Here is a 21060-nt window from a genome sequence, read left to right as displayed (position 1 = left end):
ATGTTTTCTCACAAGATGAGTTCCTAGTCACCAAAATAATTCTATTGAAGGAAAACAAATTAAAGATTTAGAATGAATTGATACTTAAAAATTATAGTAGCTTTGTTTTTGGTAAAATGAGTTCTGAGTTCAGTAACAAATCATTGCAATAAAGATTATTATTGGATCACATCTGTCTGAAAATTATGCAAGGGACTTTGGTACTTAAAAATAATTACCACTGTCCCAGAAGCTCAATGCAAGAGTATAAAAGTTGGGACTTGTTCAGTTTTGCTTGACAAGTCTCCAGTTTGTGTAGTTAGCTGATATCACATCATTGCAACATTAGAGTTCAAAAGTAGGGGACAGATTACCATTCAGAGATCCTGCGACTTGGAAGGAAAATAAAAGAATGCTTGCATGCAAGGTGAGAACAGATTCTTAGAGACAAAAAGTCTGCTAGAACAAATTATTCATGCCGACATGAAAAATGGAGGATGGCCACTACTCATTGAACCATAACTTGTTTTATTTTGCCTTCAGGAAAGAAAGTAACTATATATTATGATTTGGTGTCTGCTATTTTTGTACAGGTACACAATCCTTTATCCGGACATCTAAAATCCAGAAAGCTCCAAAATCCGGCAAGTGGGGCAAGAGACCAGCAGCACGAGTGGGACGGGGTGGGGGGGGGGAAGACTGGCAGCACGAGTCGGGTAGGCGAGAGAGAGGAGACTGGCAACTTGAAGCGGGCGAGGGTGGAGGGAGTGGATACGGCAGCACAATTCGGGTGGGCTTAAACCTGGCTTTCTGAAATCCGGAAAAATCTGAAATTTGGAACACACTGTTCCCCTCCGGACAAAGGATTATGCACCCGTACCTGAGGCTGCTGCCTGAATAAAATAAATTAAATAGAGAAATAGAAAAGACTGACATCCTCATAGTTAATGTTTCAAGTTGACGTTTTGTCAGAATATGCTTTCTGGTTTTTGAGCTCATGGAATTTTTATGGATAGTAATTCTACATCTCAAAACACCTTTTATAACTTAAAATATGAATTCATGGACTGTAATTAATCTTTTGTCTCTTACCAGGTACAAAATCCTTAGTATTGTTTTTAGGTGGAATACTTTTGCTTCTCTTGGAAATGTAATTCTGCCCTTGTATGTAGATTATGCAAATCCTCTGTTGGTTAGTTGAAAAGTAACTGATGTCCTGCATTATTTTGTGACTTTTTTTTCTCTGTTTTTCAAAAGCACCTTTGAAGTCATCAGCAGGGGTAAATTCTTTGGATGAGCACTAGGTAGAATGGTTAAATTCCTTTTTTAATATATTTTCCTGAATCTTTTTCAATTATAATTATTTGACTTATTTGTTCCCTGATGGGTTTTCTGCAAATTAAACGTGTTTTCCTGCCTTCATGTGTACATTCAGCATTTATAACATGTAGTGTTCCTTTTCTTCCTTCTTTCATTTCAAAGGAATATTAATGGATTTCAGTTATCCTCTATACTGTGGTTTATAACCCGACATGATCAAATTAATTTCTCAGACTCTACCATAGTTGACTTGATGTAAAACTTTGAAAGTCATCTTTTATGAATGATAGCAAACTGTCAGTTGAAAATAGCATTTTAATTTTATTACACTAAATACTTCCTTCAAACAATACTATTCATTATTTGCTAATTATATTTATATCTGAATAACTTGCATTTCTTTTTTTTGCATGTTTTTCTACCATAAGCTAAGAAATGTTTGCTTTAAATGAAAAGTTGATTTTAAAGTAGTAGCTGTTAAATATTTGAATGGATATTTTAAATAGGAAAATCTTAACATCACCATTGGCCTGTGTTTTTGAGGACATAGGGTTTGTAGGGAAAAGTAACAAAAAGTATTTGCAGGTTTCTTTAAGTTTCAGAACTCTTACCCTTTTCTGTAATGATGTTTTATTTTTGTTTCGATAGATATGTGGGGAATCTCTCCAGGGATGTGACGGAAGCTCTAATTCTTCAACTTTTCAGTCAGATTGGACCATGTAAAAGCTGCAAAATGATTGTTGAGGTGTGTTGAGTATCCCATTTCAAAGAATCTTTGATTACCATTTGTTTGTTGACAGATACACTTGTGACATAGAAGGAGCAAAACTAAATATTGTTGAAGCTATGCATGAAAAGTGATTCTTTGAGATCATTTCTTGAGCAGCTCCTTGAGCCTTCACATGGACATGCTGCAATTCCTGCCTAAAAGAAGTCATAGCAGCTGTGAAACCTGTCAGGACTTGAAAGAGTGCAAAGATTGACTAGGCTTTTGCTGGGACTTGAAGAACCAAGTTACAGGGAAAGGTTAAACAGGACTGTATTCCCTGGAGCATATAAAAATGGGAAAGATTTTTCTTAGACGTATACATAATTATGGATATAGGCTTTTTCCACTGAGGTTATATGAGATACAAAACAAAGGACATGGTTAAAGGGTGAAAGGGGAGAAGTTTAGGGGAATTTCTTCACACAGAGATTGGTAGGAGTATGGAATGAGTTGCAAGCTGAAGTGGTGAATGAGGGCTCAATTTTTCCATTTAAGAAAAACTTTGGACAGGTATATGGATGGGAGGGGTATGGAGGGATATGAAATAGGTGCGTCACTAGAATGAGGCAAAAATAATAGTTTGGCGCAGACTAGAAGGGCCAAACATGCTGTTTTCTGTGTTGTATTGTCCCATCGTTCTATGGCTCTTGTGTTGCAAGACAAAATTATAATTGAATCACATGGGCATAGAGATTAAAATGTACAAATTATCTTGCACTTTGTTACAGAAAGGTTTATCCTTTTTAAGGGTAGAAGTGTTACCTTAATGGCAAGTTTTTCTTCAGGGATTAATCACGATGGTGTAATTTCCCTTCCATCTCACTTGTGAAAGGCAGCATTTCTATTTGTTGCATTAACATTAAGATTTTTTTGTTTATAAACCCATTTTTATTTACCAGTAACTGGTAAAGAGGAATGAATCGCAAATGTTTGCCACCTCTGTTACAATTGGTTATCTTTTCTATGATCATTGAGGATGCTATTGTAATTGCATTATTAGTGCATCTCCCTATTGGGACAGTTCTTAACGAGGTCAACTACTGATGTATGTCTTGGCTTTCATGAGTTAGCAGAAAGAAATCATGTGTAGGGCCTTTCCAACAATTCCTGCTGGATTTATCTGTATCTGGTGAAAAACACAACCTTGTTTTTGCAGATGCAACTCTTGCTGGCTAAATAAGTGATAGGCCCTATTGAGCTGTCATTCATGTCCTGCAAGATGTCATTTACTTTAAAACCAGATGAATTTTGTCAAACTGACACAGAACTGGGATTCAATTTAGATTATGCTAGGTTTGTTATGCCACTTTCATTTAGAGCCCTTTTGACTTCCTTTCCTTGTCTTAACTGGTCTTTTTAGGTTTTTCAACCCACTTTTTTCAAAAATTGTGTTCAAGTATCAGTTTGATTTTTTTTTTCCCCCTATTCCAACAGACTGGCAATGATCCGTATTGCTTTGTGGAATTCTATGAACACCGGCATGCAGCAGCGGCATTAGCAGCTATGAATGGGCGTAAAATTATGGGTAAGGTAAGCTATCATCTAGTCTACGGGTGAGTGGTAATTAAAAGGGAAAATGCATGTGTGACTTAATGTTCAGTTGTCAGAAAATAATCAGTCTGAAACCTTTTGAACTGCTTCAATTACAAGTGGATTTTCTTAGTTATTAAGTTACATCCTTTCTTGCTTTTATATCAGTTTCTTCATTAAGTGGCTACTTTGGTATCATGGCCTTCTGATTTCAGATTTATTGTCAGAATACATGGATGATATCCCATATAAGCCCGAGATTCTTTTTCCTGCGGGCGAGGCAGAACTTCTACTTATTGGCAGTGCAAGAAAAAAAACTACACAATATACACATGTAAAAAAACCATTGTAAACAGATAACGTATGTAAAGAAACTGCAATAAAGAGAGAATAAAAAAGCAATAAAGTGCAAAAGTCAGAGTCCTTAAATGAGTCCTTGACTGAGTTTGTTGTTAAGGAGTCTGATGGTGGAGGGGTAACAGCTGTTCCTGACCTGGTGGTGCGAGTCTTGTGGCACCTATACTTCTTTTCTGATGGTAGCAGCAAGAACATTGTGTGGTGGGTGGTGTAGATCCTTGATGAGTGCTGCTGTTCTCTGACTGCAGTGTTCCTTGTAGATGTTCTTGATGGTGAGGAGGGTTTTACCTGTCGTCCTGGGCTGTGCCAACTTCCTTTTGGAGGGCTTTTTGCTCAGGGGTATTGGTGTGCCTATTGTGACAGAATATAGATATGTTTATGGGAGATAAATTGGGGTGGGGTTTTTAGAAGTTAGGTTAGTTAAGTTAATAGTGATAAGTTAAAGTGTGATTCTGTTTTCATGTTTAAAGATGATTAAAAGCAACCTTTGTTTAAGTAACCATTTGTCTTGGTGAATATTTATTGCTGCTGGTTTTTGGGGTCCTCTGGGCTCGTAGCACTATATCAAACTGTGGTGCAACCGGTGAGCACACTTTCTACCACACATCTGTAGAATTATGCCATTCTTTCTGATGCCATACCAAACCTCCGCAAACTCCTGAGGAAGTAGAGCTGGTGACGTGCTTTCTACTCCATTAATCTCAATTATCTTTTAAACAAATATATTGTTTGCAGTAAAGTTGTGCTCTGGGTCAAATTATCAAGTTTTTTGACTTGATCAATATTTAATTTAAAACAAGTTTGTTTAGGTTGTTTAAAGTACCAGTGTTCTTTTTTGATATGGTGTAAAGAACAAATCCAGGGAAGAAAGTCCATAATAATCTTCTTTATATCTGAAGATAAAACTTGTGCTTCTCCCCAAAATGTGAACCTTTTATTAGCTACTTTTCTGACTCTAATGACACTATCTCTCTCTCTCTCTCTCTCTCTCTCTCTCTCTCTCTCTCTCTCTCTCTCCACCCCCCCTATGTTCAGCCAAAAGAGCCAAATAAATGGCTTTCTCCTGAGATAACACCATCACAGAAGCCAGGCTCCAACCTCTTCAATTTTCAAGCCTCCTAACAAAACTCTTCCAGCATACAAAAGGAACAAGTCAGACTTAAGTACAATGTAAAAATGCAATGAAAATATTACTTCCTGCACAGGTTATTTGTATACAATATATATTGGTTTAACCATGTTGAAATTACAGCACTGTGGCGGCCTGCTAACCGGGAAGCAACTCGGTACACAAAATGACCGATGAACATGGCAACCACGCAAACCCTGCTGGGGGCCAACGACCTTCGTCCCAGGTGTCCATCCGCATGGTAGGAAACAGCGAGCAAAGGTGGGAACGCTGCCCAGTCAGATATTGTCGCTGCTGTGACATCACTCCCAACATCAGCAGTAAGGAGTGAATATATGCAGAACTACCAGTGCAATAAATCAGTCCTCGACTCCTTCTTTTGTGTGTGTCTTCTTTCTACACTTTGGGGTAGCGCGCACGCTACATTGGTGACCCCTACAGGTCCTTCTGGCAATTGGACCCGAAGATGATGGAACAAGTAGCTCTTCATACAGTTTCATTGAAGCTGTCAACTTTCTGGACGTCGCAGCCACACGTGGTTTGAACAGATCGAGGCCCAGTTCCACCTTCGACAGATCAACGCCAATGACACACGTTACTACATGGTAAGCTTGCTCGACTAGGAAACAGCAGCAAGGGTCGTTGATTTCCAATGGCAGCCTCCGAAGCAAGCAAATACAATCCTCAAGGAGCTATTAACCCACACCTTTGGGCTCTCGCTGCACCCAAGTGCTGTATATGGATGGATTGGGGGACACAGGTCTTGTCTGGTCTTCAACCAGATTTTCCTGGAGCAGCTGTCTGAAGATATCTGACTCTTGCTTGCTGACAAGGACTTCAGTGACCCCAGGAAATGCTCTGAAGAGCGAAGAAAGAAAATGGCGCCTCGGTGGAGCCGGTTTCTAGGCCCTGCACACAGCCAGCAACAAGCCCATAGCAAACAGAGTTGCTAACATCATCAAAGATGGGGTGCAGTGGCCTGTCGATGCCGCCCACCCTGCACATTTCAGGGAAATGCCATGGACAACGTCAATGTCTATGGAGGTTGGCCAGTGTGACAGCCTCCTCCATGTGTGGGACTCTCTGTCAGGAAGACACTTCCTCATGGACACGGCGCTGAAATAAGTGTCCTCCCCCTCCCCCCCCCCAAAAACGACATCCAGAGCAACAAACCAGGCCTGGCACTGTGGGCAGCAAATAGCACTACCATACAAATGTTTGGCACCCACACCATCCCCTTCCGCTTCAGCAGCAACCAGTTCATGTGGACATTCATGATTGTGGCTGTGGCACAACTGCCCTTGGGAGCAGACTTCCTGTGAGCCTGCTGGCTCTATACATAGTCCCCACATTTCAGGACACCATAATGTTTGGGACATTTGGCTTCACAGGTATGTTTAATTGCTTCATTGGTACAGGTATAAGAGAGCTAGGCTTGCTTCTAAGCTTGTGTTCGCCTTTGGAGCCTGTAGTGGACATTTTTCAACATGAGGACCAGAGGCTGAAAATGAAGAACACCACAGTAAGAGACATCACCCAAACTCTAGGGTTACCAAAATCAACTGTTTGGAATATCATTAAGAAGAAGGAGCTTACTGGTGAGCTCAGTAATCGCAAAGGGACTGGTAGGCCAAGGAAGGCCTCCATTGCAAATCACAGAATTCTCATCCTAATGATGAAAAATCCCCAAATACCTGTTTGGCAGATCAGAAAAGCTCTTTTAAGAGGCAGATGTGGATGTGGCAATAACTACTGTCCACTGAGACTTAATGAACAGAAATAGGCTACACTGTAAGATGCAAACCACTAATTAGCCATAGAAACAAGATGGACAAATTACATTTTGCCAAGAAATATTTAAAAGAGCCTGCAGAATTCTGGACAAAGGTCTTGTGGACAGATGAGACCAAGATTAACCTGTATCAGAGAAATGGCAAGAGCAAAGTGTGGAGGCGCAAAGAAACTGCCCAAGATTCAAAGCATACCTCCTCTTCTGTGAAATGTGGTGGGGGTCTTGTTGCCTGGGCATGTACGGCTGCCACAGAAACTGGCACGCTTATCTTCATTAATGATGTAACTGCTGATGCAGTCGCAAAAAGAATTCTGAGGTGTTTGGAAGCAAGACAATATAGTGCCAAATATACTGCTAAAGCAACAAAGGAGTTTTTCAAATCTAAAAACTGGAAAGTTCTTGAATGGCCAAATCAGTCACCCGAACTAAATCCAATTGAGCATGCTTTCCATTTGCTGAAGAGAAAGCTTAAGGCGACAAGCCCCTCAAAACAAGGAGGAGCTGAAGACGGCTGCTGTAGAGGCCTGGCCGAGGATCACCACAAAAGATACTCAGCCCCTGGTGATATCATAGACTTAGACATACAGCATAGTGACAGGCCCTTTCGGCCCATGAGCCTGTACTGCCCAATTACACCTAATTGACTTCCAACCCCCAGTACATTTTGAACAGTGGGAGAAAGCTGGAGCACCTGGAGGAAACTCTCACAGATCTGAGGAGAACGTACAAACTCTTTACAGACAGTGCAGGATTCGAACCCAGGACCCAATCGCTGGCACTGTAACAACATTGCGTTAACCACTACCCTAACTGTGCCACCCTTTAATGTACTGTACATACCATTACTATGTCTCAAATATTATGGTGCCCAGAAATGAGCAGACGATGAATAAAAGGTGCTGTAATTTCTACATGGTCAAATCAAAATGTATACAAATGACCTTTACCCCTGGGTGATGCCTTTACTGTTTGACACAACTTTATTCAAACAACTGCTATTAGCAAAACACGTCCAAGACATTCTGCTGTCTGAATATTTGCTCCTATCTTTGCCAAAGGTTTGTGTGTTGTTTCAGAGAACGTTTACTTTAACAATTTTAAACTTCTGTATTTTTTACCTTATTATTTTTTCTTATTTAGTTGAATTTTTAAAATTTATTTTCCTTTTTTGCCGTTAGCTTGAGGATGCTGGTTGCTTGAATTCCAGGTGCCAGGGGTTTTACTGTATTCTAATCGCTCTATAAATATTCAACTGTAGTGCCCAGTGGCCGAGTCGAGAAGTGCAATGTCAAATTTTAATGGTATATTTTTGCTTTATAAATGAAACTGACTAATCTATTTTCTAATCACTGTACAATAACTTTCAGGAAGTTAAAGTGAACTGGGCAACAACTCCAAGTAGCCAGAAGAAAGACACAAGTAGTAAGTATTGGATTGTTGTCATTGTTTTTTTTTAAGCCTGCATCGTTTGTGGTTTAGTATGATGTTCGAATCCTATGCTGTCTGTAAGGAGTTTAGATGTTCTCCCTGTATCTGCCATGGGTTTTCCTCGGTGTCTGGTTCCCTCCCATTGTTCAAAACGTACCGGAGATTGTGGGTTAAATGGGTGGCATAGGCTCGATGGGCTGAAAGGGCCTGTTACCATGCTGTATGTCTAAATTTTCAAAGTTATTTCTGAAACTTCATTTCAAATTGTTGCTGTGCAAAAATTCTGCAAAGTGTTAGAAGTTTTGCAGCTGTTCAATTAAATTATTGAAGAATACAGCCTTTGCATCAGGTTTAAACAGTTCACATTGTTTAGGAACCAGGAAATTAAAATGCCAGGGTTATGATCATTGAAAGCAGAAAATGTAATTGATATTAAATGGTTATAAATTCAATTAGGGTTAGGGTTCGGGTAGGATGCTCCTACTTCCTATGTTCCTATGTTTTGTAAGGTAAAACATCATGAGATGGGAATGTGTAAGGAGTTACCCTGTACAGGGCTGTAACAAGAAGGGGAGGTGTCCTTGTACTCCTGTTAGGTAAAACATCATGAGATGGGAATGTGCAGGGCTGTAACAAGATGTGAATGCATCCTTGTACTTACAAGATAAGAGAGACATTGATGGATTGAGAGGCAGGAAGCTAGCAGGGAAAGGATAGCAACAGTTTTAGTCATTGGACAAGTAATGATATGATGATGTTCTAAGCACATATCCAAGGGTATAAAAAATCACCATTTTGCTGATAACGGCAGAATGCATTCTCCGACTAACATGGTTAGTCGCAAGTGTTACAATCCGGTAATAAAGAACAAAGAACCCTGATTTCGACTCAGCCTGGTGTTTGTCTCACTCATTCATGAACAAAGCAGACCTAACAGTTTGTATGTATTAATGGTAGTAAGTATTGGATTGTTTTGGACTGCATGGTTAGTAATCTTAAAATTTAGGCATGCAGCACAGTATCAGGCCCTTTTGGCCCTCGAGCGAGCCACCCAATTGTCCTACAGGAAAGTCACGCATACAGCGCCGGTTTCGAACTGCACTGTAGCAGTATTGTGCTAACCACATTACCCTAGTTAGTTTTGTGGTTTTAAAATTAAACATCCAACATTTACTCTTGTATATTTTCCCCATGATGCTTCATGTTTTTTTTACATTTAACACAAAAATCTGAAATGGATTTGATTTTTTTTTCCTTGATGTTACATGTTATGATCTGGACAATTTTACTCCATTGCCTAATCTATCAAAGAAGCACATAAATCAAATTTTAGAGCCAAAGTGACGGGAAATATTCTTAAGATCCGTTTTTAATTTTAAGATCAATAATTTTAGGCCACATTCTATTGCATATTCTTTTTGAATTTGTGGATAACAGCACAAGGCATCCTGTATTACTCAAGCTTGGAGGAAATCACATTTTTGAAAAGCATCTTTGTGGATCGTTAATAGTCCACAAAGTAATAGTCAAACATAAACCACCTACTATTGTTATAATAATTGTGTTCAACAGCACTCTTAACATTCACAAGATGCTTCTTGCTTTCAGATAACGACAACTGCTCCTTTGGGACTAGTGTCAAACAACTGATGCAAGAATATTAATTTTCAACTTTTCCTTTGAACATGCAAAGTTTGGTAAAATGAAGGAATTGCATTCTGCTGATACTATCAACGATTAGGAAAATGCATAGCTGTTAAAATTTTCAGTACGTAAGGAGTTTTGAAATCTTTGCAAAGCAAATAGCCTATGTTAATACACTTTTGTCTGTTCTAACTGTTTAAATACTTCTAGATTTGTCGGATAGTCACCCTTTTTTTTAATGACCTAAATTGAAAATAAACTCTCATCCACTCAACAGATCATTTCCATGTATTTGTTGGCGACTTGAGTCCAGAAATTACCACAGAAGATATAAAAGCAGCTTTTGCACCATTTGGAAGAATATCGTAAGGACATTTTGGTTTGAATTTTTATAGTGTTTGGCTTTAAACAACTGACACACATTCAGGGCATTAATTCTGTGTACTTCTTTTTTTCTGTGGGTTATATTACATTGGTATCTCTACAATACTACCCAGGGGCCTTTTAAAGCTTACCTAGATGTGATTGTTTCTGGTGGATTGATGAGTTTAAAATTTTTTAAAAAGTGATTAATCAAGAAAATGTTCTCTTGAACGTCCTTTTGAACAGCATCAGGAAAAACTTTGCATTACTTTCATAACCACATTTTCAATGTGCTTAATTCGGTAGTGAAATCTGGTACTTTTGTCCACAAGGTTGATTTATATGTTTAAAAAGAAAACATTTATGTGTTCTGTTTCAAAAATAATTATGTACAAATTAAATTGATAAGCTATTCTGAAGTTAAAATTATTTTTAAAAGCTTAAAGCTGTGACTGAGCTTTTATAAGATTGTACAAAGCAACACTATCCCTTTCTTTTAACTTGTTTACCTGCTATTTTTCATGAACAGAACTGCAGATGTGAAAATCTTTGTGTATATGGATTAGACTATCATCAGGCCGTTTTGAATTAATGTAGAATTTTAAGTATCCACTTTCAACTGCAACTATATTTTCTGTTAGACGTTAACAAGGAAATTGCATCCTTTTGCCACCTTTTGAGGGAGGTGATCATATTTTAAATAGTTCAGTAAATAATTTTCTGTAATTCTTTTGCTGTTCAGGTGCATTCTGAATAATTTTTTTCTCATTTTTAGTTCATGGATTGGTTTGTAAAATTCACTTTGGCAGTATTTATTCTAAAAATTCAGACAATCCAGACTGGCTTGTGTCATGTGTCTTTTAGATAAATGAAGTCAATCAGGATGCCCCACTGGAAGGAACAGTGGATAAAATTATTACTCTTTCATTCCTGTATTACCAGCTGTTCATTGCTTAATATGGGTAACATAGTTTGTGCCAAAATAAACACTAGTAACTTTAAACCTTTGAAAATCTTATCATGGTGTTAATTTAACATGCAGATAGGTTTAACATTTTTATATTTGATGTTTTGTGAAGAGTATTGTGTTGATGGTCATGTGTTTGATAGTAGCTTAATTATTTTTAAGTTAAATTTCTTAAATATTCTCACATCTGGAGTAATGAGTTTCTTTTTTTTGGATTTAATTTTCCTTTTTATTGGAAAATTACGTTAGTTAATAAAATTTCAGTAGTATATATTTCTAATAAATTGAGAAGACGAGGGCCACTAGGAAGTGGCACACCTATACCCTGTGAAGAGTTGTTGATTTTGGCAGTAAGTGATTCTGTTCTTCAAGAGAAAAGTGGTTGTGGGCAAGTTTTTTAATTACAGAAGCATGCAGAGTCATTCAGGTAACAAGTGAAACACTTGGAAGAAACAAATGGCAGCTGTTTTATTGGGTTACTTTTGCCCACAAGGAAAGCAGAGGGTTTGAAAGATCACAATGTTTACTGCAAGACAATGGAGTGGGGAGCATTTAATTTTGAAGGCCATTTTCTCTTGAACTGTAACATTTGTAATATTTTGTCTATTTCAGTACAAAAGGGAAAATTCAACTTTGGATTATTTTTATCACCTAAAAATTAAAACATTTCTGTGCTTTTAGATTTGATCAGTGCGTACTGTACATAACTTTGGAATTTGGCAGTCAATGCAATACACTGGATTTTACACTGTCACCACATGACTTGGTTCAAAGTCGGACATTTGGTTATGTTAAAATAACCAAATGGCCAGGACTTCTGGTACGTGGATTTACTTCTTGACAAAATCTTAACATTCTATATGTGAAAGTACTTGCTAGTTAGTTTGTTAGAATATTTTGGAATGTTAAACTGAAAATCCAAGATCTGTGTTTGAATCCTGGGTTGATGTAGTTCCCAGTGCCTGAATTTGCATTATAAATTGACTCTGGGAAACTTACAGTACAGTATTATCAATCACATTTTAAATAGAGATGTGTTCTGATCTATTTAACACAACTCTTTAACCATCATTAAGATCAGTTGCCTATCCTTTCAGGAGGTTAGAAAAGATCTCATGGCTTTTTAAAGGAATGAAGATTCTCGGTTTCCTTGAAACAACATCACTAAAATAGATGATTTGGTCATTTATTTCTGTGCTGTTTCGTGCAACACTAAGCAAATTGGCTTGTGTTTGCTTACATTACAGTAAACATCAATAAGTATTTGATTGGCTATAAAATGTTTTGGAACATCTTGGAATTTTGAAAAATTCATTTCTTTTTAACAATCATAATGCAGTCTCCTTTTGAATGTGTTTTCTGTTGACCGATGACCAATCAAGGTTGCTTAAATTATAACTAAGTTTTACATTGAAAATAGACTTTTTTTTAAATATGTGGGTATTTTTCAAAATCTTGGGTTGCTGCTGGGAACCATGTGCAGCATAATAATTTGGTTGTTTTTTTTCATAAATTAAAGCTTTCTTATGCTCTGATCTTAAAGAAATCAATTTGAAATGCACATTGGTTTAAGAAAACTCTGTGCCATAAAAAAGACAGTGTTATTTCAGGGAAACACCACTTACTGCAGAATATTTTGTTTGCATGGATAATCTTAAGTTTTGAACAGAAACGTTGATGTTAAATTCTTTTACGGGTTGGCTCTGTTTGATTCCCTTCAAGTAACATTTTTCTTGTTTAGTGTAATTCTATCTTTTACTTTGCTGTATTCTTCTAAGCCTTTTGTTTTCAAGTTTACTGTTCAGGTAAGTCAAAATAGTTAATATCCATTTATACTCGAAATTGCATCTGAGCTCAATTTCTGTTTCTTAAGCTATTTCACTGCATTGGTAACAGCTTGTGACAGCCCAGAATATCACTTTCTTCGAGAAATACTGAAGCCCTATATCAGTTTCAATTGCTTTATGGGTTTTTATGAATTAACAGTTTAGCTCTGAAAATACATTGATCTAGCTTTTTGCAATGAGAACTACTGTAATCTTTGAGGTAGCATAATTGAAATAGCAAAGGCTTTGCTAAAGTAGCTGCTGTTTTCCATCTTTGTACAATGAGATTTTTAGTCTAATGCCACTTGATAGAAGTTTCAGTCATGATGGGAGTAAAATTTGGCAATATTTGCATCATTACTCCTCTGAAACCTGTTGTGTAAATGTAGTATAGAAACCACAGGCAGAAATGTTTATAGCTGAGACTTCAGTTGGTATTTGTAAAATAATGGGGTCAGCTGATGTGGGGTATGTCATAGAATTGTACAGCCCTCCAGCCATCAAATCTATAGCCAAACATCAGGCCCATCTATACTCATCCCACTTACCAGCTATAATTCCATATCCTTCTGTGCCCTGTACATTCAATTACCTGTCAAAACACCTCTTAAATGTTGTTACTCTCCTACCTCCACCATCTCTTTGCCCATTCCAGCCTCCATTTCTCCAGGGTAAACAGACCAAGCCTATCCAATTCTTTTTATAACTCAAGCCCTCCAATCATGGCAACCTACTTGTGAATCTTTTCTACACCCTCTCTTGCTTAATCACATTCTTCCTATGGTGTGGAGACCAGAACTGAACACAATACTCCAAGTGTAGCCTAACTAATGTTTTTATAATTGTAATGTGATATCTCGACTATTGTAGTTACAGCTTCGGCTGATGATGGCAAACATGCCTGATGTTTTCTTCTCCAAATACATCACGTTTCTTGTCTGAGTTAAATTCTATCTTCCACTTTCTTAGTCAATCTGAATCCTAATATAACCTTAGACAGCTATCTTTATTGTCCAATTACACCACCAATTTTTGAATCACCTACAAACTTAACTAATCATACCATATTCTCATCTCCATCATCGATATACAGCTGGGGGGGGGGAGCAAACCACTGCTTATTGGACTCCAAGAATGAAAACATCCCTCTTCCTCTATCCTACCATCAAACCATTTTTATATCCAATTGGCCAGCTAACCTTGGATCCCATATGTTTTCACCTTCCAGACCAACCTACCATGTTTGTCAAAGGACTTGCTTAAAAAAATCACTAGAGACAACATATACTGCCCTTCTTTTATCATGAGGATTGAACACATGGGATCCAAGGTGAGCTGGCCACCTCATGGTCTGCTCTTCAATAACTCTGTCAAACTTGTGAGAGACAATTTCCCGCATGGTGATTATCTGTATTAGTCCATGCTTTGCCAAATTGAAATGAATCCTGTTTGTCAGAATGGAGGCAAGCAAGAAAGACTGCAGATGTTGGAAAATGGTGTTGCTGTCTGTTAGAATTCCTTCCAATAACTTTTGCTCCACTGATATAAGGCTTACTGGCCTGTAGATCCCTGGCTTGTCGTTCCCTTGCACATGCACACAGACTTGCATGCACAGGAACACATAGGCACATCTCTCCTGCTTGTCACATTTGCAGACAAACCCTACCAAATCAAAAGCATCAGACGTGATGAGGCACTGATTGCTCACAGCTATACTGGCACTCAGTGAGATGACAAACTAGGGAATAGGCTCCTCAGGACATCCATCATCACTTGCTGTACAGAACCAAACAAAATTACTTACAGAGAATGCAAAGAGAAGGATTTAAAATGTAGCACAGACTTGCTGGTTGATGGGGTAGGTTGAGTATGTGGGTCCAAATGAGTTCAAAAGTGAACTTCCACTTTCTGTGGGAGGATAAGATGCAAGAGTGATTGTTTAACATTCCATCCTAGTATTCAAGGTCATCTTCAAAACAAGAGAAAAGCACAGGTTGGGATTCTTGAGACGTTTCTTTCCGTGCAATGAATTGTGCTTCAACCAAGAGTAGATCGCTAGCTCCCATTGCCCCTCCAGTAAATGATCTATGTGCGCGCGTGCAAAGATTTAGGCATGGATTTATGCCCCGCCTTGCATTAATTCTCCAACCCCTCCTTGCAACTTTTTTTGGATACCTATTATGATATTTGACATGTATATGCTGTTGATAAGATCTTAAGAGATAGCAGCAGAATTAGGTGATTTATTTGACAGCCAACAATTTCTCGGAGGACCTTCAATATAATTTTCAGCCTGAGTGTCATGTTTTAGAATGGCCAGGCTATTGTTTAAATTCATTCCATTTACAGATAATGCAGCATTTACATTTTTTGAATTGCTGAGTTTTTCTGAGCTTTTTGGAAATTCATAATTCAGGAGTTTCAAGCTTAACAAGAAAACACCCATTATGTGGGTTAATGGGTTCAAATAACTTGATATCCAACCATTGATGTGCATTTATCGCTTTGATACCATTCGGCTGCCATTGAAATCATATACCAGGATATAGTCATTTGGTTTAGGCTTTCTGATTAATCACTGGGTCATTGGCATTATACAATGATCCAGATATTTGGATATCTTCATGGAACAGTTGATCCTGCATATTGCAGAGACCAACATCACTGCAGACTTTGCAATATTTTACGTTCAAGATATGCGAACAATATAATATTTGAAGTGGTGAAGCAGAGTATGTTGTGCAAGGCAGTAAAAAAAATGACTTTTTTTTTCAGATTTGTTAGGGGAGGGGAATATTTGAGCTTTCTCACAAAGGTAACCTTAACTTCAAATATTAAACTAACTCTTCTTTCCTTTGGAAGACTGCAGAAGCACTTCTGCATTGAAATGAAAAAGTAATCTATATATGTTTGTATTGAATGTTTTGAAGGTGTTCTCGCAAAGGGTGTGTAATTTGGTGGTTGAAATAACCTTCCAGTACTCAAAGGGCTCTAGGAATTTTAATGCATTCCTCCCGTTGTCCTTCACTTCAGTGTGTTTGCAGAATGCTGCCCGTCTGTTCCATGTAGAAGGTACAGGTTATTGATTCTTTTTAATACTATATTAACATCTAGAGCAGCATTACAGTCTTGGCTTCACTTTGCTTTTTATCATGTTAAACATTCATCCACTTGAGCTTGAGAAGATGTAAATATTTGTTGGCCCTCATGGATGTGTTCCAGCAGCAGCCAAGAGAAGGCTTACAGTAATAAAATATGTTGGCAAAGTTGCTGTTGGTTAGTTTTAGCATTAGTTTTTGATTCTGATACATGAATGCTACCAAGCAAGTTACTTAGTTGACAAAAATTTAAGCTTCCTTGTTACTAATAACTACCAAATAAAACTGGTATGGTGTGAAGTGATTGATTGTGAAGCCATCTCAGAACTTTGGGTATTTTTGGTAACTATTTCAAATTAGTCTTGAGGGTACAGGGGTGCATTTGGCACCCCACATAGATTAATATGTGGGTTCTATGCCATAAATAACCAACAAAATGGTAAGTTTCTAAACTTAGCAAGAAGGTCGATGGATTTCAAGCAAAAATGAGGAGTATCCTGATTCAAATGGAAATCTCCCTGCGTCGCTACCAAATGCCATTTGTGATAGGGGATGAGTGCTGCTGCAGACCTGGGAGTCAACCAAATGGGCGTCTCTTTGGCACGTATGGCATTTGAAATGAAACCTGAGAATTGATTTCAAATTATGCAATTCTTTGTTATTTTCTTAATTACATTTGATGCAACTTGGATATTACCTAATGACTTCCTTTTCCTTAAGTAATAGGTAGGTGGTGATGATACTACTGTGGGGTTTTTTTTAAAGTAGGATAAAATCCAGTCTATGTGGGCCAACAAAAGCAAGCGGTAATTAGGTTTAAAGTGATGGAGCAGTGAGACAAAATACTCTTACAAGATTAAACAACACATCCTCATAGTTTGTGTTTTCTACTCTTGATCCACACAGAATTGGTATTTTCACGTGCGGTTGCGTGGTAATGTTACATTAAACACAGACTGCAAATGCATTTTGTACAGTGCATGTCATAGATGTTATCAAAGTATTCACATCTGAAGGTAAAAAAAAAGCAATTTATTCATACTAGCAATAGATTTTTTCTTTAAAAAAAAAAGCATATTTACAAAATTATTCTTGAATTAACAAATTGCCTGAGAAACATTTTATCTGGATGTCCACATAATTACCAATAATTGGGGAAAAGAAAGATACGCCATAGATGAGTTCTGAATCAATTTCAAATAATAGGGCTCTGGTTATTTTACAGAATGTCTCTGAAGAATGGACAGGATTTCCATGGCTAACAGCAAGGGACTGTCACAATGGATAATCGTTCACTCAGTTGTAGTTTTCTTATTTCCTTTTGTCTTTGTAAACAGATAATTGACTTTGTTTTTTTTTTCAAGTTTGCTTAAAGTAGTTCATGATCAATTCTTTAGTGATCTGATCCTGTCTTTATATAATGCACTTTTCATATATTTATGCTAGTCTGAGTAGTTCTGTTAACACTTTTGGAAGTACAGTGTCTTATTAGTTTTCTCTGAATATTGCAACCGTTTCTGAAAATCTCAATTTCTCAAAATTTACAGCTGCCCACAGCCAAAAAGGGGGTAACGAATTCACCCTACCGAGAAACTAAAAGAATTGTTAACAGGCGATGTATGCCTTTTAATTCCTATTTTTTATTTTTCTAGTTTTTTTTCTATTTCATATACTGTATTTTTAAGAATAGGTAGAAAACTTGTTGGCAACAAGTACAATGTATTGTGCATGGTTAAGGAAAGCCATTCAATTAATTTTGCAATCTAAAATGTTTTTTTTTCCTTTTTGATTTGGTCTGGTGATTTATACAACTGGGAATAGCTGCTTTGACCATGCCTTGCAGACATTTTAACTTTTTTTTTAATTGAATGAACTTACAAACTATTGAGTAGTTTTTAAAAACAAAAATAAACTTCTGTAAGTACATTAGCCAGCTCAGCCACAGTTTGCATGTTTACCACTTTAAAGTTAACAATGCTATTATAACTGATTAGCAGATCAAAATATAGTAAACTAGCAGTTGAAGATGTACATTTTATAGTGGAGAGGAAGAAAGGTGCTTTGTAGCTCTTGTATGGCGCTCTTGCATTAAGTGGTCCCTTTTTCGAAGGTGAGATGTGATGTCTTGACAATAAGCATTGTGTGTGTGTGTGGTTCCTGTCTTTTATTCTCTACAGTAAAGTTATTCCAGCAGGGAATTTATTTATTCATGATGTCTTATTTATTTATATTTTCAGTGATGCTAGAGTGGTCAAAGATTTGGCAACTGGAAAATCCAAAGGTTATGGTTTTGTGTCCTTCTATAACAAGTGGGTAAGAGAACCTTCATATTCGGTAATATTCTGTACTTTAATGGCGACGTGGTTAGTGCAGTGCTATTCATGCACCAGCGACCTGGGTTCGAATTTGGTGCTATCTGTAAGGAGTTTGTACGTTTTCCCTGTGTCTGTGCATTTCCTCGGGTGTTCTGATGTCCTCCCACTCTTCAAAAATGTATGGGGGTTGTAGGTCATTTGGTGTATTTGGAGGGCAGGGGCGTGTAGGCCGGAAGGGCCCATTATTGCGCTGTACGTCTGAATTTAAATTTATGAAAATGGTTAATTTGTCAGCTTTTTACAAATTTTAAGACTATTTATGGAAGAAAATAACAGATCTATATATCTGTCTGAATGGTGCAGAAGAATTCATAAGAACCATGGCAAAGGCCAGATAAACTATGATTGCCACATTGCAGATCCTCATGACTGTTGGTATTTACCCCTGTCTAGTTATGCATTTATTAATATATTTTTGCATGTTTGGGTTCCTGTAGCAGGACATTCAATATTTTCAGACAACGCTGGTTCTACCGAACCTTTTTGCTGTTTTCACCCTCTTAACAGTCCCTCAACTTTCATGATCTCCCTTCCAATGTTTGCTAATTGTGTATCCAAAGTATTAAAAGAATACTTTTCCCAAAAGTGGAAAGGACTAATGCTATTAAGTTGGAAGAGACCTGTATTAGCTAACTGTGCCTCTTTTGGCTGAGCATCACTGCACAGTCTAAGGAGTGACAGTCCCCTGTCAGATTTACTGGATGTATTGGCTGGTATCTATTAATGAAAACTTGTCACTGTTTTATAAAAATGTTGGTCATTTCATCCAGTTATTGTTCCATTTTATTTTCCTGTCAGGATGCTGAGAATGCCATTCAACAGATGGGTGGGCAGTGGCTTGGAGGAAGGCAGATCCGAACAAATTGGGCAACCCGCAAGCCGCCTGCACCAAAGAGTACATCGGAACGTAAGTGCAGCCAATAGCATATTGGAGATGCAGTGTTCCATATGTTTTTAAAAAAATCCAAATATATGCTTTGTAATGAAACATTTTTGTCAACATTAAATAGTACAACTGTACTGATGAGCAACTTTCCTCGGTTGGTATTTTTCTTGAAGGCTGAGGAATATGGGTATGAGAGGCTATTGTCATACAAGTACAATATACAGAAGGACTAAAATGTTATCTTGCTGCAACCACACAGATACAAAAGAGACACCAATAACAATAGTATAAATTACCATAATATGCCATGAGACAGGCAAAGAAAGAAATATTCACAGTTGCAGTTGGTTTAACAAAAAGGTGATGTTTCAATAGTGTAAGCCAGCCATTCTCAACCTTTTTTTTTAGCAATGGGCCACCCTTAGGTCTCTGCTCAAAGTTTATAGGTCCCCTTCCATCCTTCCATGTGAAGCTCAAGTTTTGTTTTGTTTTACTTCTTGCTTACCTACCACATAATCAACATTTATATTATGTGATGTGAAAAGAAAACAAGATTTTCAGTTAAATGTGCTGAAGTTAAATGTCGTAGAGACCCCATTGAGAGTGGCTGCTCTAACATATCTATTCTTGTATAGAGAACTTTTAAACCCTTAATCATATGCCAGTCTCCCCTCTAATCTCTCCCCAGTGTCTCCTTTTATAAATATTACAAACAGAACCAATATTCAGCAAAATTATTGGTGTACACAGATCTTTTGGTGGATTGAAAGCTTATTTTGTGAATAGTAAAGAAAAGTTTTAAGAATGCAGGTAGCGATGATTATTACTTTTCTTTTAACTTGCGATTTTCCCTACTACAGCAAATACCAAACAGCTCTCCTATGAAGAAGTTGTCAATCAGTCCAGTCCCAGTAACTGCACTGTTTATTGTGGTGGCATAGCCGTTGGACTTACAGGTAATAAAAGGATAGAAAAAAAAAATCAGGAATCTATAAGGCAAGGGTAAAGGACAGTGGGAAGAGAGGCAAGCAGGGCCATACGACAAAGGGCTGAGCCTGAAGGCACTGTCTCAATGTGTGAAGTTGTCAAAGTAAGGTACATGAAATAACTGCACATTGATTATATACTGTATAAATGGATATGAAATCGTTGAGATTACTGGGATATGTTGTAGGGCAACAATAAATGGGAAATGTATATACATGGGAACTTGATATTCAGAAAAAAAGGAACGGAGATAGAAGAGTTCTCAGGAAAAGAAGGAATTGATACGGTTATGAGAAAGAATATTGGCTCAGAATACTGATAAGGAATGCATTTTGGTGGAGCTAAGGAACTGCAAGGGGCAGAAACTTAGTGGGAGTTGATGGTAGATCCCCTATCAATAGTGAAAAAGTTGAGATTGCACTAGCCAGGAAGTTAGAGATTTGTGCAATGTGAGTATAATTCTAATTATGCTGACTTAAGTTGACTTGTTATGAAGAGGAGGAATTTCCTGTGTGCATTTGGGTTGACTGTTCAGATTAATATATTGAGAAATCAATTAGAATGTGGGGCATTCCTAAAGTGGACGTTGCATGATGTGAAAGGATTAATA

General features: G+C 37.5%; 1 protein-coding gene across 6 annotated transcripts in view; it reads left to right on the top strand.

Moving 5' to 3' along the window:
* Positions 1-21060, top strand: part of tia1 (TIA1 cytotoxic granule-associated RNA binding protein) — a 44644-nt gene that overhangs the window by 4925 nt on the left and 18659 nt on the right. For 2 of the 6 annotated variants that reach the window (XM_069917607.1, XM_069917608.1), the window contains exons 2-9: positions 1237-1283; positions 1948-2044; positions 3503-3598; positions 8244-8298; positions 10226-10313; positions 18440-18515; positions 19376-19484; positions 20324-20419. In XM_069917607.1, the coding sequence (XP_069773708.1) occupies positions 1273-1283; positions 1948-2044; positions 3503-3598; positions 8244-8298; positions 10226-10313; positions 18440-18515; positions 19376-19484; positions 20324-20419 (628 nt within the window). In that variant the 5' untranslated portion in view covers positions 1237-1272. The remainder of the gene's footprint in view (positions 1-1236; positions 1284-1947; positions 2045-3502; positions 3599-8243; positions 8299-10225; positions 10314-18439; positions 18516-19375; positions 19485-20323; positions 20420-21060) is intronic. The other 4 variants (XM_069917606.1, XM_069917611.1, XM_069917610.1 and 1 more) reach the window with 3 other exon arrangements.

This window comes from Narcine bancroftii, chromosome 2 (genome assembly GCF_036971445.1).
Source record: "Narcine bancroftii isolate sNarBan1 chromosome 2, sNarBan1.hap1, whole genome shotgun sequence".
Taxonomy (NCBI): Eukaryota; Metazoa; Chordata; class Chondrichthyes; order Torpediniformes; family Narcinidae; genus Narcine; species Narcine bancroftii.
This window is presented reverse-complemented; position numbering and strand designations above follow the sequence as displayed.